Genomic DNA, 19082 nt, shown 5'->3' on the forward strand with positions numbered 1-19082 from the left:
ACTGGTCCAAATCAAAGATTGTGTAACCATCTGCTGTCCCAACCACCTGCCTCAGTAGCCAATGAGCACAGCTAATCTGAAGTAATTTATTTTAGGCTAGTCAGCATAGGCCTTGGCCTGAGACCCTGTTTTTAAGTTCACTTTGTTGATACGCTACTCACCTCCAATTCCACCAAATCCTTTCACAAACTGGGATCCTTCTTGTGACTTATCTGTGACAATTTCCAATGTAGCTCCAAATTTTTTATAGTTGTTAGCAAACCATTCCAACAGGGGCATGCTCTCAATCAGCTCATGTTCCTGTCCTGTCTACAGGGATTCACCAGAAGACAGCAAAAACCAAGTGGTTAGGACATAGCAGGCCTCACCCCCTCACTTCTCTTGCCTACCATCATTCGGTGCTGTCACTCATTATCATGTGTGTGCGCACGTGCACTCCTATAAAACAAAGTGAATTCTGGTTTCTAATAACATAATGCAGACTGCAGAGAAACTGTGGGATTATTTTAAATACTCCTTCTCCTTGGGCTCAAGCCTCAGTCATGAGATGTCAACAGACACTGAGTGGTTTTGACTTTTATGACTCCTGCTGACTCTGGAAGTCAGGCTGCTGCAGCGTCTCTGTGGCAGCCATTCAGCAGACCAGAAGAGATGTGCCAGAACTGCTGTTGGGAGCGGCTCTTAAAGAACAAAGTCCAACAACTCAGAGTTTGAGGAAGCTACCACTTAAAAGTCATCTTGTGGTAAGGTGACACTTTAAATTAAATGTCATGACACATTTAGACCAAGCCCAAAGATGCTGTTGTGGTGGAGCAGCTAATAAAGTAAGTGAAACAAAGCAGCACAGGTTTCAGAGCGCGAGAGGCATACTCAAATAAAATCTTCCTCTCTATTATTTCAAGGATAGGGGAAAGTTCTCCTTAGTGCTTAACTACTTTAAGAAAAAAAATCCCCACTGAACTCCTCAAGCGGAATGTGGTTTGATTTCCCAAGGCTGACATTGTAACTGCCCGAGCTCTAACACACAATCATGTTTCCTTGCGTGTATACCAAACCAAGAAAACAACCACATACCTCTTTGTCTGTGAAATGAGATTTATCCTTCTCTTGTTCTGGAGTTAGGTAAAGAATTTTCTCCTCTGTAGTATTAAGAGGAAAACAATGTGTTAAACTGGTTGTCAAATACTAATGGGGTTAAGTCCTACAAAATGAGGCCAGTTGGATAAGGAAAAGGCTTCTAAATTCATTCTATAAACTTCCTTTCCACCAGCATTCACTGAGTGTCAAGCAGGTAAATTGCTCCCACCATTAAAAAAAAAAAAAAAAATCAAAGACATTAAAACTGACCCTCAGGTGAGTGGTCTGGCCCAATGGTTGCTTGAGTTCCAGTTTTGGCTCTGCTCTGGGTTTGTATTTCCTGACAATGTGCATCCTGATAGACAGCAAGTGATGGCTCAAATACTTAGGTCCCCATCACCAACCCATTTGGGCATTTGGGGAATGAACGAACAGATGAGAGCTCTCTTTAGCAAGTAAGAACAACAAAAACACAGAGACTGCTCTTCAGCAAATATAATCAGGCATTAAGCAGTTCAAGCTGAAAAATTTACACAGGTATGTGCTATGAGCAAAGCAGTGGAGAAAGAAGAGTAGATCTGACTTCTGACTGCTCATGAGATCAGCCATCCTTTCCAATCTCCACCCTCAGGCTTCTTGAATGCACAGATCAGTATCAAACAGCAACCTATTTTCTAATTCTCATACCTTCTGTGCCTTGGCAATGAAGAACGTATCTCATTATATCCAAATTTTCATAGACTATTAGAATTTCTACGGCTCCCATTTCCAAAGCTTTTAGCGTATCTTCAACTCCAAAACAGTACTTGCCCGTGTCTTGACTGATTTCATCAAAGTATCGTCCTGTGGTATTAGTGACAGGTCAATAAAGCATACAACTGGATTTCTAATCAGCAGATTCAACCAACCCAAGATCAAAAAGATGTGTGTGTGGGGGGAACCAGTTAAGCTGTCATTGAAAAGTACTTTATAGCTGGGCCTGAATATGTAACAAACATGTACAGATTTTTAATCCTGTCATTATTCCGTAAACAATACAGCATAACAACCACATACAAAAACTATGCCATTTTATAGAAGAGGTTTGAGCATCTGTAGATTTTGTTATCAGGGTAGAGAAGGAGAAGGTCTAGCACCAGCCCCCCTCAGATACTGAAAGGTGAACGTATATTGTTTTCCCTTGTGGATATGAATATAATTAAGCACACTTATTAGACCTAATGACTGAATATTAAAAATAATGATTCCACAGAAGCAGAAGATTTAACAAAATACTTCATCTTTTTTCTTTTTTACCTTTCCAGTGTTTCTTTCATACATATCATCCATACACATTTAATACACAAAAACACATAATAAGTAGCTGCATTTCATTGATACCTATTAATTTCTTCTCTTGAATGAATTTCACGTTGGAGAGGACCTCAGTAGATAACTCAATAGCTTGGTTGAATCCATTTTCACCGCCATAGGATATATCAACTAATTTTAAAACTTTTGATTGCAACCTCTGACACAATTAAAAAAAAATCATTATTACTTTAAAACATCTTTACCAAGACTCCTTTACCTCTTAATGACATACAAAGATTAACACTGTAATCACTAATGTCTAAATATGGAGGATTCCTATTTATTCAAGGGCTAACTCAAAAGTGAGCAATGTTGCCAGAGCAAACTTATAGCCATTCATATGACATATTATGTTAAACCTACGGTAGGATAAGTCATTCAATGTACACAAAAGTAAGTATCTTAGGAACAAAAGGGGGAGCTACTGGCTCCTGCCACTTAAGAATACAAGATGGTATCTTTGGTGACACTGTCTACTATATTGCTACCTCTCCCATAAGAACTCCTTGGGAACAGGTTATGGCTGAGCCTGTATCTTGAACCAGAAGATCCTTCTGGATTAAATGTTTTAGACTTAATACCTCTGTCATTTTGCTGCTTTATTTACCTTAGGAATAAATCAGAATAAGACAGTAAAGAAGTTTATAGTTTCTGTGAAGTCAAATTCTTTTTTAAAACCAATTATGCCATAGCACCCCAACTCAAAAATGGCTGACTTCAAAAGAGGAAGGATCCAGAAAAGTAGGTAATGTTTCCTAATAAACACCTATAAGCCCGCCACCATTTATCTTAAAGCTACGTTTTTGACCCAGGAAAGGTATTGTAAATTCAAACAGGTAGGTGTACCCAGTGCTCATACAAAGGACTCAACCTATACCCATAGACATATACCATGGACTATCTACTTCTCACTTACCTGGTCAAACATATCAGATTGACTTAGTTCAGTTTTAAAGTCAGCTGATCCAGCTAAAACGAGACCAGCCACATTCACTTTGTCCCCAGAAATAAACAGCTGTACAGCAGTCTCTGCTACTTTCCGAACATAGTTGTGTCGCTTTTCCATTCTTAAACGGGCAAAACGCAAGGCTGACTGACCTCCTCTACCTTCGACACAAAAGTAGTGAGAGAAAAAGGCAATTATTAAGAAGTACACAAGGCCTTGCATTTTAAAAAGCAATAAAATAAAAAACAATCATGCATGCTATTATCCAAGGAAAGGACAAGGAAAAAATTTACCATCCTTGAACAAAAGGTCTAGCATAAACTGTTACTTATTTTTTCAAAGAGTTAACTACTAAATCTATCACTAAGTCCAGGATGACTTCCTCTCTGTTACCTAGATCGCCTGTCCCCCCATCATACTATTTGGGTTTCCTTATTGTTAAGCAAAAGACAAATAGGGTCATGTTCTCTTTCAATATTACCGTGTTTCTTTGGGAGATCCACAGTGAATTTGTGCAGGACTTCTCTTGTATTTCCCTGCAGTGTGCCAAAAAGTGCACCACTACCATCTATTACAATGAAGCCAAACTTGCTATCATCTGAAAGTAGTGCTGTAAGAGCCTGAAAAGCAAACACAAGTACCACATGATGAATTCCAAAGCTCTGTTAAGGTCAAAACCTGGAAGGACACATATAAGCCCTTTTATTCCACTCATTGTGGTATAAGTGCTATGGAAAAAATGATTTAATGGGATAATTTAGAAACTTCAGATGTAGGTATGTAATCCTTATAGACAAATTTTAACTGATGTCATAATAGCCAGTGGTTATCTATGTGGAGTCCTTCAATACACTTGACCTAGGTATGTAAACACAAAACCAATACAGATTTAAAAATATTTCTATACTCATGTTTACAATATCATTATTCATTTGGAAGTAACCCCTCTATCAATGGATAAATGGATAAGCACAGTAGATAAGTGGTATATCAATACATTGAAAAATTAGTCTCAAAAAACGTAGCTAATTTTGCAATATGCTACAGCATGAATGAATGAGGACATATTATGCAAAGTGAACTAGGCTAGTCACAAAAAAGACAAACACTGCCTGATTTTATTCATATGGGGTACTGAGAGTAGTTAATGGTGGTTACCAGGTGATGGAGGGAAGGGGAAAACAGCGAGTTTTTTTTTTTTTTTTTTTTTTTTTTAATAATTTATTTGAAAGAGTTTTGGACACAGAGACTTGAAGTGGTGTTCACATGGGACACTTGCATCACAGGCAGCAGCTTAACCCATTGTGTCATGATGCTGGCCCCAGGAGTTATTTTTTAATGAGTATTAAGTTTCTGTTTTGCATGATGAAAAGAATTTTGGGGGCAGATCTATGGCACAGTGGCTGGCACACTTATGACACCCACATTCCTTGTTATAGTTGTTGTGAGCCTCAGCTTCCCTGCTTCTGATACAGCTTTCTGCCAACACCAGGCCTGGGATGAGGCAGGTCATGGCTCAAGTACTTAGGACCATGACACCCTCACAGAAGACTCAGACTGAGCTCCATTAATGATGCCTGGATGTTAAACTCAAAATATTTAAATAGTCCTGTGGGCCACCACTATGACATAGTAGGTTAAACTTCCATCTGTGGCGCTGGCATCCCATACAGGTGCCAGTTTGTGTCCCAGCTGCTCTTCTTCCGATCCAGTTCTCTGCTAATGGCCTGGGAAAGCAGTGGAAGAAGGCCCAGTGCTTGGGCCCCTGCTCCCCTGTGGGAGACCTGGAGGAGGCTCCTGGCTTCCCATCAGCCCAGCTCTGGCAGTTATGGCCATTTGGGAAGTGAGCCAGCAGATGGAGTACCTCTCCGTCTCTCCCTCTCCTGTAACTTTACCTCTCAAATAAATTAATTAAAAAAATAGTTCTGGGACCCACATACAGATAAAAGTTTTCATGATGGAATTTGAATTCTATGGGCTTGGCAGATCACTAGTTGCCAGGTGACAATCTCTTTAGAACTAAGAAATTATTAATACTCCCTGTTTTCTCCAATTATGTATTCATTTATTTGAGAGAGAGAAGGAGAGGGAGAGAGAAAGCAATGAGCTCACCTGTCTGCTGGTTCACACCCCCAACTGCCTGCAACAGCTGGGACAGGCCAAAGCCAGGAGCTGGGAACATGTGGGTGGCAGAGCCTTAAGTACCTGAGCCACCACTTGTGCCTCCCAGCGTCTGCACTGGTAGGAAGCTAGAGTCAGAGCTGAGTTGGGTACAGAACCCAGGCACTCCACTGAAGCATGCAGGCATCTTAATCAGCTTAACTGCTAGACCACATGCCTGCACCACCCATTACATTTTTTTATTTTTTTATTTTTATTTATTTATTTATTTATTTTTTTGACAGGCAGAGTGGACAGTGAGAGAGAGAGACAGAGAGAAAGGTCTTCCTTTGCCGTTGGTTCACCCTCCAATGGCCGCCGCGGCCGGCGCGCTGCGGCCGGCGCACCGCGCTGATCCGATGGCAGGAGCCAGGAGCCAGGTGCTTTTCCTGGTCTCCCATGGGGTGCAGGGCCCAAGCACCTGGGCCATCCTCCACTGCACTCCCTGGCCACAGCAGAGGGCTGGCCTGGAAGAGGGGCAACCGGGACAGAATCCGGCGCCCCGACCGGGACTAGAACCCGGTGTGCTGGCGCCGCTAGGCGGAGGATTAGCCTAGTGAGCCGCGGCGCCGGCCCATTTTTTTATTTTTTGACAGGCAGAGTGGACAGTGAGAGAGAGAGAGAGACAGAGAGAAAGGTCTTCCTTTGCCGTTGGTTCACCCTCCAATGGCCGCTGCGGCCAGGGCATGGCGCTAATCCGAAGGCAGGAGCCAGGTGCTTCTCCTGGTCTCCTATGCGGGTGCAGGACCCAAAGACTTGGGCCATCCTCCAATGCACTCCCGGGCCACAGCAGAGAGCTGGCCTGGAAGAGGGGCAACCGGGACAGAATCCGGCGCCCCAACTGGGACTAGAACCTGGGGTGCCGGTGCCGCAGTCAGAGGATTAGCCTATTGAGCCACGGCGCCGGCCCACATTTTTAACTGGGGAAGAAAATAGCTCCTTCAAGAACTGCCTACAAAGGAGATGAATCTACTAGGAACCCATCTTTAACCAAACCACCCTTGATAATTAGCATAAAGACATGAATACTGCACATGTTAAAAAAAATTGCTTTTTTATAATCTCAGGTAGCTTGAGGTTTCCAGCAAGTCGTCTTGTCAAGGAATAGATTTATCCCTTACTACATTCACTTCTATTATTCACAGATCAGTTAAAACCAAAATATACAAACTAGCAAAATTAAACAGTACCTTGAAGGAAGAGTTAAGGCTTAGAAAAATTAGTGTAAAGCTAGACAAAATGGGTACAAGATACTGCTTAAATCAAGATTCAAGACTTGCTTTCATCAGAACAACATACGTAGTAGGACAGAACAGTTAAGATCCTCCCCAGTGAAGCCCCTGCCAGGAGGCGGCTGTGGTAGTTAAGAGAAAAACAGCTTGGATCATCTAAGCAGTTGACTAAGATCCAACTGGAACTGGACTTCCTGTCAAGTTAGCAAAAATCATCCATTGTAAACTGTGTCGACAAATGTCAGTTCTAATTCCACTGTAGAGGTTTTTCCCTTGGTCGATGAAAAGCAAGAGACGGAACTAGGAGCCAGCTGTGAATTCCTGATTGTTCTACTGTTGACTGATTTAGGTCACTCTAATGAGGTTTCCTTTCCACCATTAAAGTTCATCTCATGGCAGCTCCTGTCATTCAAAAGTTTTATGGTGGGGTGAGGGAAGCAGCTTATAGTTCCATTACTAAAAATTTTACAATTTGTGAGCTAAAAACCAGGCTGCAATGTATCACTAGTACATTGGGAGAGATGGAGACCAAGTAGCCTATTAATTTTTTTTTTGTCTCTAATTAGTTCTCCAAATCTAGTTAACCACTTCCCTCAAACAAGCTGAATGACTTGCCACAAAAAATGTAAGCTATTCTACTTTGTGTAATAGCCAGGCATATAAAAAAGTTAAATGGTTTGGAAAACAGTCTGATGATTTCTCTAAAGGTTAAATGTAGTTATCATATGACCTAGCAATTCGACTCCTAAATATAAGAGAAACGAAAATAGTCATATTAAAACTTGTATATGAATGTTCACAGCAGCATTATCCACAAAAGCTTAACAATGCAAACAACCTAACTGTACATCAATGGATAAACTATGTAAAATGTGGCATTCCTGAATAATGAAATGTTATTTGGACACCAAAGAAAAGTAGTAGTACCAACACATATTACCACATGGATGAACCTTGAAAACATAAAGCTAAGTGAAAGATGCCAGTCACAAAAGGCCACAAATTGTATTACACCATTATATAAAATGTCTACCATTAACAAATTAATAAACAAAATAGATTAGTGGTTGTCTAGAGCTGAGAGGTTGGTGGTGGGCAGGTGATCTCAATTCACTACTGATGCATGTGGCTTATCTTTCTGTAGTGATGAAAACGTTCTGTGCTTCAGTATCTTACCTCTGTATGGAATTTGTTGTCACACAAATACAATGACGTATTAATTGGTTTGAAAGGTTCAAAGTCAATGTTGACTTTCTTTTCCTTTCCTTCTTCTGTTACAATTGTTCCACAGTAAACAACCAGACCATTTGGAGGTACTGAAAAGAACATAAACAAGTTCTCTAACTTTAAATATTCCCAGTCTATTGTTCCTTGCCCATTTAAATATTTAAATCATCATTTAAATAAAATAGAAATATGCTTAACTCTCTCATGCAGAATCTTTTAATTTTCAATAAAAAATGCAACAAAACAAAGAAGTTAAAAACACCAAGGCCAAAGAGACACCAATGACAGCTGCTAGAAGGAAACACTAGTGAACAAAGCACCACAGCAGGGTCAAAATGGAAAATATAACCAAGACAAACAATGCAGAAAAGAAACAGGGTCCAGCTCTAGATTACCTTTGTTATAAAGTTTGAGTCTTTGTTGTACAGATGTAATGGCTCCCAGGACTGAAAGGCGGTTTACTCGTGACTTAATGTTGGATGCAGTTCCAAATTCATCTGCTAACATTTTTGCCACTCGGGAAATCTGGTCTTTGGGAGGAATGATCAATGATATCATGCTGGTGCCATTGCTGTGGAGGAAGGAATAACTCATTAGAAGTGCAAATACTATAAGTAGAGAGTTTAAGTTAATTTATCTTTAGTAAAGTGAGCTAGCATGAAACGCCTCTCAGTTAACAGAAACAGGTCACTCCCAAAGTGACCAGGAAGGTAGGGACTACAGTAGTAGTACTCTTCCAAATTTACCGAGAGGTACAGTGTTCAGACAAAATAGGTGTTCAGTTATTTGAATGAATAATGAGTGACACAAACTATAAGGAAAGCATCTGAAGGGATGAGTGGGAAACACTTCAATCCCCTAGGATGAAGCTTTGACAAGGGGTGTCAGTAGAGTAGAAGTTGGCCATGAGGCCCCATCCATGGCAGAGGCTTGTCATCTGGTGGCTCTTCAGTGGGAGATGCCACGTGCCAGGATGAGGCAACTTTTTCCAAAGCCTAGAGGAAACAACAGTATCATCCTTTTCTCTCCTTAAAAAAAAAAAAAGAAAAAAAAAAGGGCAAAAAAATGCAGGCTCACCACGAAAATTTATAAACATTAATTTGGTGGCCAAGTCCTTTGATAATGAGAACAGTAGAGCTTTGGAATTCACACAAATATCTCAGTTATGAAATCTTTCTCATACACTGTAACCACCACCAAGAGCCTGCCAGAAGGAAGTCCCATCTGAATAGCCATCAACCCCTCTCACCTCAATACTGATGCCAATCAACACGGGTAACTTTAATCTGCACCTTCTGAAGATACTTATTACCACTTCCAGTTAAGAAACACTTCATTTTGAATATTCCTCCTTCTACCTGAAGCAAACATATAACTACATATTCAAAACATATCAATCCATCACTAACCATTAGGGAACTACAAATCAAAACCACAATGAATGGTGGCTGGAATATGGCACAACAGGCCAAGCCACCACTTGGAATGCCCACATCCCTTATCAGAGTGCCAGTTTGATTCCTAGCTATTCTGCTTCTAACCCAGCTCCCTGCTAATGCACCTGGAGAGCATGATGATGGCTCAAGTGTTTGAGTGCCTACCACCTACCTATGTGGGAGACCCAGATAGAGTTCCTGGCTCCTGGCTTTGGCCTGGCCTATTTGGGAGTGAACCAGTGGATGGAACATCTAGCTCTCTCTTTCCAATACAAAAACACAAAGAGGCCGGCGCCGTGGCTCACTAGGCTAATCCTCCACCTAGCGGCGCCGGCACACCGGGTTCTAGTCCCGGTTGGGGCGCCGGATTCTGTCCCGGTTACCCCTCTTCCAGGCCAGCTCTCTGCTGTGGCCAGGGAGTGCAGTGGAGGATGACCCAAGTGCTTGGGCCCTGCACCCCATGGGAGACCAGGAAAAGCACCTGGATCCTGGCTCCTGCCATCGGATCAGCGCGGTACGCCGGCCGCGGCGGCCATTGGAGGGTGAACCAACGGCAAAGGAAGACCTTTCTCTCTGTCTCTCTCACTGTCCACTCTGCCTGTCAAAAAACAAAAACAAAAACAAAAAAAAAACAAAAACAAAAAACAAAAACACAAAGAAATAAGCAATAAAAACAATTTAAAACATACTTCCTCCAAAAAAAAAAAGAGTTCTCAACCAACCTTGCCTATGCATTGAAATCATGGGACAAGTTCATTCCAGGAGGTTCCTATAAATTTTATTTCTTCTTATCCTGACTTGTCATAAATATTATGTAAAAAAAAGGGGGGGAGGGCCTGGCACCGTGGCACAGTAGGTTAGTCCTCCGCCAGCGGCATGAGCACCCCATATGGGCGCCGGTTCTATTCCTGGCTGCTCCTCTTCCAATCCAGCTGTCTGCTATGGCCTAGGAGAGCAGTAGAAGATGGCCCAAGTCCTTGGGCCCCGACACCCGCGTGGGAGACCGGGAAGAAGCTCCTGACTCCTAGCTTCGGATCAGCGCAGTTCCAGCCATTGCCGGTCATTTGGAGAGTGAACCAAGGGAAGGAAGACTTTTCTGTCTCTTCCTCTCACTGTCTGTAACTCTACCTCTCAAATAAAATAAATAAAATCTTAACAAACAAACAGAAAAAAGGGGGGCCGACGCTGTGGCTCACTTGACTAATCCTCCGCCTGTGGCACCAGCATCCCATATGGGCACTGGTTCTAGTCCTGGTTGCTCCTCCTCCAGTCCAGCTTTCTGCTGTGGCCCAGGAGGGAAGTGGAGGATAGCCCAAGTGCTTGGGCCCCTGCACCCACATGGGAGACCAGGAAGAAGCACCTGGCTCCTGGCTTCGGATCAGTGCAGCACCGGCCATAGTGGCCATTTGGGGGGTGAACCAACGGAAGGAAGACCTTTCTGTCTATAACTCTACCTGTCAAATTAAGATACAGCACTTGGAGACATTGAAATTCATTGGAAATTCCATGAGAAGCATGACTCACACTATTGAAAAAGAGCAACAGTATATTTATTTACATCACATCAAGTAAATGTAATCACAAAAGACCGTGTATTATGTAGTTCCTTTTATAGATAATGTCCAGAATAGACACTCTAGAGTGACAGGATATTCCTTTTATGTCTAGTGGTCTTTTTAAGAAAGACTTATTTATTTTATTTTTAAAGTCAGAGTTACAAAGAGAGGGATCCAGATACCCTCCCCATCAGCTGGCTCACTCCCCAGATGGCCACAACCAGGACTGGGCCTGGCTGAAGCCTGGAGCCTGGAACTCCATTCAGGTCTCCCACGGGGGAGGTGGGGGCCCAAGCACTGGGGCCATCTTTTGGTGCCCTCCCAGGTTCATTACCAGGGAGCTAGATTGGAAGTCAAGCAGTCAAGACTCTGCTACAATGCCTGCCCCTCTTTTTATTTTTTAAAAGATTGATCTGAAAGACAAAGTGACAGTGAAGAGTGAGTGAGTGAGATAGAGAGAACTTCCATCTTTTGTTTCACTTCCCAAATGGCCAGGGCTGGACACAGGCTGAAGCCAGGAACCTAGAATTCCATCTGGGTCTCTCCTGTAGGTGGCAGGTGCCCATGTACTTCAGTTATCTTCTGTCGCTTTCCCAAGTGTATCAGCAGGGAGCTGGATGGGAAGTGGAAGAGCCAGGACTCAATGAACACTCAAATGGGATGCAGCTTAATCTGCTGCATCACAATGCTAGCCCCTGACAGCTTATTCTGGAAAAGCCAAAGCATGTTTTCAAGAGCAATGTTAATTTGTGTTACTAGATCACCAATAAATTTTTTATTCCACCATATGGAGAAAACTAGATTACCAGTTTTAAAAGGAGAAAGACTGGCCGGCGCCGTGGCTCAATAGGCTAATCCTCCGCCTTGCGGCGCCGGCACCCCGGGTTCTAGTCCCGGTCGGGGCGCTGGATTCTGTCCCGGTTGCCCCTCTTCCAGGCCAGCTCTCTGCTGTGGCCAGGGAGTGCAGTGGAGGATGGCCCAAGTGCTTGGGCCCTGCACCCCATGGGAGACCAGGATAAGTACCTAGCTCCTGCCATTGGATCAGCGCGGTGCGCCGGCCGCGGCGGCCATTGGAGGGCGAACCAACGGCAAAGGAAGACCTTTCTCTCTGTCTCTCTCTCTCACTGTCCACTCTGCCTGTCAAAAAAAAATAAACATAAAAATAAATTTAAAAAAAAAAAAAAAAAGGAGAAAGACTGACAATATGAACAGACTGAGTCTACATCATGAAAAATTTAAAGGCCCAGAACTAACATGACTAGATTGAAAGTCTAGCTTCATTACAATAGAGGGGATTTATACTGTGAAGGGAAAAGTTGATCTGATGTCAAGCACATTAAGATTTTTTTTTTTAATCATTTTACAGCTGTTTCTACTTTCTACTTAAGGACTGTTACTTCTTGAGACCTTTGTGGATCAACCTCTTAGAAAGCTGTAAGTTTAAAAATTAGACTTATTAGTGTCCTTGGATAACAGGTGGGGTACAAGAAAGGTAAATTGGGAAGACTGCCAGAAATGTCTCAGCTTTCTCCTAATACAGCAGCCCAACGTGTCAGCTTTAATAGAATTTCACACATCCCAGAGTTCAACGAAAGCTGGCAAGAAAAAGAAACTAGAAAGCTGGGTACAAGTCAAATGAACCATGTGCCAAGTGACTGCTAAGAAAGAATGGAAGCAGCACTGTGAAGAGATTGCTAAGATGTAAAGAAACCTCCATATAGCTTTGTAACTACAGGTGCTTGAAATCTAAGAATGTATGAAATAAGGTCCTAGGGTATTTCAGAAAGTTCATGGGAAACAGAAATTAAAATAAGGGGTGAGTATTCAGCACAGTTTCACTACGTGGGATACTGCATCCCTTATTAGAATGCCTAATCTGAGTCCTGGCTTTTCTGCTTCCAATCCAGCTTCCTGCTAATGTGCATCCTGTGAGGTAACAGATGATGGCTCAACTACTTGGGTCCCTAGCTTTAGCCCAGCCCGGCCCAGCCCTGCTTACTGTGGGCATTTGAGTAGTTTTCCAGAGATGGAAAATACATGTCTCTTTCTGCCTTTCCAAAAACTTTTTTTTTTTTTTAAAGATTTTATTCATTTTACTTGAAAGGCAGAGTTACAGAGAGAGAGAAGGAGAGGCAGAGAGAGAAAGAGAAACAGAAAGAGGTCTTCCATCCGCTGGTTCACTCCCCAGATGGCCACAACAGCAGGAGCTGAGCTGATCTGAAGCCAGGAGCTAGGAGCTTCTTCCAGGTCTCCCACATGGGTGCAGGGGCCCAAGGACTTGGGCCATCTTCTACTGCTTTCCCAGGCCATAGCAGAGAGCTGGGTCGGAAGTGGAGTAGCCGGGTCTGGAACTGGCGCCCATATGGGTTGCTGGCGCTTTAGGCCAGGGTGTTAACTCTTGCTGTGCCGCTGTACAGCCCCTCCAAAAACTTTTTCAAAAATATGCCAAAATCCCAGATCGGATTGCCCGGTTTTGATATGCAGATCTGGCTCCTGACACCAGCTCCCAGTTAATGGGGAGAGCTCAAATGACTGGGTTCCTGTCATTCACATGGTAGACAGACTAAACTCGGAGCTCCCACGTGTCTGCCCAACCCCACAGTTGGGGATATTTGAGTAGCAAACCAGCAGTTTTGCTCTCTATCTCTGCCTCTCAGTAAATTTTTCAAAGAGGAGAGGCAGAGATGTCTTCCATCCACTGGTTCACTCCCCAGATGGCTACAATAGCTGGAGTGTGCAGATCCAAAGTCAGGAGCCAGAAGATTCTTCCAGGTCTCCCACGCAGGTGCAGAGGCCCAAGGACTTAGGCCATCTTCCACTGCTTTCCCAGGCCATAGCAGAGAGCTGGATTGCAAGTGGAGCAGCCAGGTCTCAAACCAGCCCCCACGTGAGATACCAGCTGGCAATGCAGGCAGCGGCTTTACCTGCTACATCACAGTGCTGACCTCATCTCTTGGTAAATTAAAGGAAGAAAAAATTTATTTTTTGAAGAGATTTATTTATTTATTTGAAAGAGTTACAGAGAGAGGTAGAAACAGAGAGGTCTTCCATTCTGCTGGTTCACTCCCCAGATGGCTGCAATGGCCAGAGTTGTGCCAATCTGAAGCTAGGAGCCAGGAGCTTCCTCCGGGTGTCCCACACAGGTGCAGGGGCCCAAGGACTTGGGCCATCTTCTACTGCTTTCTAAGGCCATAGCAGAGAGCTGGATTGGAAGAAGTGCATCCAGGACTCGAACTGGCACCCATATGGGATGCCAGTGCTTCAGACCAGGGTGTTAACCTGCTGCGCCACAGCGCTGGCCCCAAGAAAAAATTTAAAGTGTTAAGTTTTGGTGCAAAACTTTGATACCCATACATGTGATATATGAGGAGGTCTTCAGAAAGTTCATGGAAATTTCATGCTAAGAAAAAACTTGGGGGGGTGGTGCTGGTGGTGTGGCGTAGCGGGTAAAGTCACCACTTCAGTGCCAGTAGCTCCTAGGGGTGCTGGTTTGGGTCCTGGCTGCTCCACTTCTGATCCAGCTCTCTGCTATGGCCTGGGAAAGCAGAAGATGGCCCAAGTTCTCGGGCCCCTGCACCCACGTGGGAGACCCGGAGGAAGCTGCTGGCTTCCCATTGGCCCAGCTCTAGCTGTTGCGGCTAGCTAGGGAGTAAACCAGCAGATGGAAGACTCTCTCTCTCTCCCTAACTCTGCCTTTCAAATAAATAAATAATTAAAAAAAAAAAAAGAAGAAAAAGGATGGCCTATGGGCTACTGCCACCCATGTGGGAGACCTTCATGCAGTTCTTGGCTCTGGCCTAGCCTATTCCCTAGCTGTTGCGATCATTTGGGAAGTAAACCAGTGAATGAAAGACAGATCTTGAGATATGTTCCTTTCAAATAAATAAATCTTGGAGAGGGGAAAAAAAATCAAAATAAAAAACTACATGAATTCCTTAAGATTTTGACTCAAACTCATCTTTGTTTTCCATGAACTTTTTGAAATACTGTTGTACTTTCACATAGCAAAGGCATTTTTCTTTTTTTAAAAAGATTTATTTATTTATTTTTAAATATTTGTTTATTTGAAAGTCAGAGTTACACAGACAGAAGGAAGCAGAGAGAGGTCTTAAGCCAGGAATAAGGAGCATCTTCTGGGTCTCCCACGCAGGTACAGGGGCCCAAGAACTTGGGGCATCTTCCACTGTTTTCCCAGGCCATAGCAGAGAGCTGGATTGGAAGTGGAGCAGCTCAAACCGGCGCCCATATGGGATGCCAGCACGGCAAGTGGTGGCTTCACTCACTACGCTACAGTGCCAGCCCAAAGATAATCTCATATGTATGCACCATGGTGCCTTCCCTTCATTATTTCCATTAGGGAGAGACCTCATGTCGGAAAGTTTACTCCTAGATAGAGCAGTTTTCTTCACAAGCAGACATATTTGGTATCTAATTCTTTCACTATGACGAATAGTTACTCTCAGATTGTCAGGTTAAATTACTTCTCTAACACCAGTACTTTTTCTGTTGGAGTGTCTACCTGAAACCTAGAAGGCTGGGTCATAATCTTTCTGACATTTTCCCCAATAAGCTACAAGTTTTGAGCAGTAAACAGAAGACAGTATGGTGTGCTCTGCTGCCACCCCTTGGATAGGGGTGCAAGGATTCTCAGCATACTGAGGAATCAGGAAATGAATGACCATTTAATTTCATTCGTCATCACAAAGATTTGCTGGGCTTCTAAAACCAAGTATCTGAAAAAAATTTTTGATGATTCTTTTAGGAGTTACATCAGACTCTAGAGATCAAGAAAGAGAAAAGAAATTTCCTTTAGTGGGCCTAGTAACATTTGGCAGGAAAATTCAACTTCAAATATGGTCCAAACTGTAGGTGCCACCTACTTGTCTTCCATGCACAAGTCAAATCATATATATGAAAAATGAGGACAGCCAAGTTTGAAAAGCAACTCTGCTAGCTTGTGCTGATTTTCTGATGAACAATTCTCAAGGGGGCACATATCTTCACACTAGGTTCTCTTGGAATTTTTAGGAGCCAAGGGAGTTAAGGGTTCAATGTTTTTAAAGAGCTGACATGTCCTGATTTATAGAGTTTTTTAGGAGATGAAACTAGCACAGAGGCAGTCAGTAGGGAATGGAATGAGGATGGGCTTCAAAGACAGTAGGGGTAGGGACTAGCATTATAGTACAGTGGGTTAAGCTGCTGCCTGCAATGCTGGCATCCCATAGGGTAGCAGTTCAAGTCTCTTCAAACGAGCCTGGGAAAGCAGTGGAAGATGGCCCAACTGTTTGGGCCCTTGTACCCTTGCGAGAAACCCAGATGGAGTCTTAGGATCCTAGTTTCAGCATGGCCCAGCCTGAACTGTTAAGGCAATTTGGGGAGTGAAACAGTGAATGGAATATCTCTGTCTCTTCCTCTTCTCTAACTCTATCAAATAAATAAAGGAAATCTTAAAAAAACAAAACACTCTTTTCTTTCTCCTCAGCTCGTGGATCCAGGAAGAGCAGAGCAGGTGGGTTAAAGCCCCAGTCTGCAGTGCTGGCATCCCATATGGGCACCAGTTCGAGTCCCGGTTGCTCCACTCTAATCCAGCTCCCTGCTAATATACCTGGGAAAGCAGCAAAGGATAGCCCAAGTCCTTGGCCCCCTGCACCCATGTGGGAGACCTGGAAGAAGCTCCTGGCTTCGGACTGGTTCAGCTCCAGCCGTTGCAGCCATTTGGTGAGTGAACCAGAGGATGGATGACCTCTCTATTTCAAATAAATAAATCTTAAAACAAATAAATAAATAAATAAACCTTACCATGCTGGGGAGAGAAGAGAAAAAGAGCAGTTGTGAAGGTTCACAGCTGAAGAGAGGACAGACAACAGACTCCAATGGATTAGAAAGTTTGAGGCTGAGGAGAATGTTGGGACAAATTAACAATGTGAATCCAAAACAAGCAAGACAATGATGTGGAGGGTAAAGCAATGACCTTAAGATAAGCCTCTATTTACTTTCCACTGCAGATAGGTTAAGAAGATAAACATTCATTATGCAACTTTACTGTAAAACACAGCTGGACAACCTTATACACACATCCATTCCAGAGAGGGCAAAGAAGTGAATGCACACCTAAGAGCATGATCTTGTCCTAAGAATCCATTTTTAAAAATGGTTCGGGGCCGGCGCCGTGGCTCAATAGGCTAATCCTCCACCTTGCGGCGCCGGCACCCCGGGTTCTAGTCCCGGTTGGGGCGCCGGATTCTGTCCCGGTTGCCCCTCTTCCAGGCCAGCTCTCTGCTATGGCCAGGGAGTGCAGTGGAGGATGGCCCAGGTGCTTGGGCCCTGCACCCCATTGGAGACCAGGAAAAGCACCTGGCTCCTGGCTCCTGCCATCGGATCAGCGCGGTGCGCCAGCTGCAGCGGCGGGCCATTGGAGGGTGAACCAACGGCAAAGGAAGACCTTTCTCTCTCTGTCTCTCTCTCTCACTGTCCACTCTGCCTGTCAAAATAAAAAAAAAATCTCTCTGTCACTCCCTTTCTCTATAACTCTTCCTCTCAAATAAATAAATAAAATATTAAAAAAAAAAATGGTTCGGAAGTACAGCTTGCCAAAGAACAGTTTTGTTTGTTAGATTTCTATCAAGCTGCTAAATCTAAAACACTACTTGAAAGCTAGTCTTGGATTCTCATTCCTTTTGAATTTTGTGTGAAAAATCACCTTTCATGAGTCTCCTTGCACACCTTTCCCTACCATCTGTGGGAAAACATTTTATTTGAAGACACCTGACTGGAGGAGAAATACATATTATGAAATGGGTGGCTTCCACTTTAAAACTGTAAAGGCTACTTTAAAAACCCCTGCTTTATAAGTTAGGTTTAATACAAGCAGATTATAGTTTTTCCAGGAAAGTTTCCAAATAAGATAAACACTCATTTACCCCTGAGGCAAGACAATCAAAGTTGTCAGACCAGTTTGTGTAAACAAAAAAATAAAAATTAAAGAGTCTCATGTTAAAGTAGAGCAAACCTCTTAGGGGAGAATGAAAAATAAAGCTGTTGCATTAAGTAGTGCTCACTGCATAGGCAACCTGTAACATTCTTTAATTTTACTAAGTTTCCCCTATTTTACTGCTGCCACTATATCCCTTTTCCAAAATCAAAAAGGCTTAGGGGCTATTTCGCCTAGCAGTTAAGATGCTCACATCCCATACTGGAACACCTGGGTTTAGTTCCCAGCTACAGCTTCCTGCTATTGCAGACCCTGGGAGGCAGTAGTCTGCAACTGAGTTCTTCCAATTTTAGTTTATGTGCTGCCCAAGAGATTACTGCAACTGAGTTCTTGCCACCCATGTGGGAGACTAGGATTGAGTTTCCTGCTCCTGACTTTGGTCCCAGCTATTATGGACACTTGAGGAACAAACCAGCAGATGGGAGGGAGTTCTCTCTCTCTGTCTCTCTCTCTCTCTACACACACATACACACACACACACTCTCTCTCTCTCTTTCTCTCAGATCCAATTTTAGGGGGCACACTTCCTTATCAAAGATGTTTGCAACTGTGTTTCCACCCAGGGGATTCATTTCAGAAAATGAAATAACTAAGAAACAGGAGGAGGAAGCAGTTGTAAATAGACTAAATAGAATAAACAGAACTAGACCAAACAAACAAACAAATCCCCAAAACAAAAACCCTGGAATTTAAAATAGTTGTCAGCTTTCCCTTTCCTCTCCTCCAAAGGCACCATCTGGGGCAGACTTTGAGGGTAGGGACAGCGCTGATCAAACACTAAAACCTGCCGGCACCTTGATCTTGACTTTCTGAGCTGCCAGAACTCCATAAAATCAATTTCTTCTTCTTTTTTTTTTTGTACTTTTTTTTTTTTTTTTTTTGTACAGGTAGAGTTTTAGACAGTGAGAGAGACAGAAAGGTCTGTCTTCTTTCTGTTGGCTCACTCCCCAAATGGCCGCTACGGCCAGCGCTGCACCGATCCAAAGCCAGGAGCCAGGTGCTTCTTCCTGGTCTCCCATGTGGGCGCAGGGGCCCAAGTACTTGGGCCATACTCCACTTCCCTCCTGGGCCACAGCAGAGAGCTGGACTGGAAGAGGAGCAACC

The 19082-nt window shown here is 43.4% G+C and overlaps 1 protein-coding gene and 1 long non-coding RNA gene across 5 annotated transcripts in view; one reads left to right on the forward strand and one right to left on the reverse strand.

Annotated features, from left to right (window-relative positions):
- LOC103347881 (uncharacterized) overlaps positions 1-17564 on the forward strand; it is a 32429-nt gene extending 14865 nt beyond the window's left edge. For all 4 annotated transcript variants that reach the window (XR_011389745.1, XR_011389746.1, XR_011389744.1 and 1 more), the window contains exons 4-5: positions 12354-12421; positions 16470-17564. This is a non-coding gene — a long non-coding RNA (uncharacterized lncRNA). The remainder of the gene's footprint in view (positions 1-12353; positions 12422-16469) is intronic.
- ETF1 (eukaryotic translation termination factor 1) overlaps positions 1-19082 on the reverse strand; it is a 33440-nt gene that overhangs the window by 1017 nt on the left and 13341 nt on the right. Inside the window, 8 exon segments of the mRNA NM_001082767.1 lie at positions 162-309; positions 1075-1139; positions 1765-1920; positions 2458-2587; positions 3347-3537; positions 3858-3996; positions 7945-8084; positions 8391-8566. Coding sequence (NP_001076236.1) covers positions 162-309; positions 1075-1139; positions 1765-1920; positions 2458-2587; positions 3347-3537; positions 3858-3996; positions 7945-8084; positions 8391-8566 — 1145 coding nt within the window.

Source organism: Oryctolagus cuniculus, chromosome 6 (genome assembly GCF_964237555.1).
Source record: "Oryctolagus cuniculus chromosome 6, mOryCun1.1, whole genome shotgun sequence".
In the NCBI taxonomy this organism is placed as follows: domain Eukaryota; kingdom Metazoa; phylum Chordata; class Mammalia; order Lagomorpha; family Leporidae; genus Oryctolagus; species Oryctolagus cuniculus.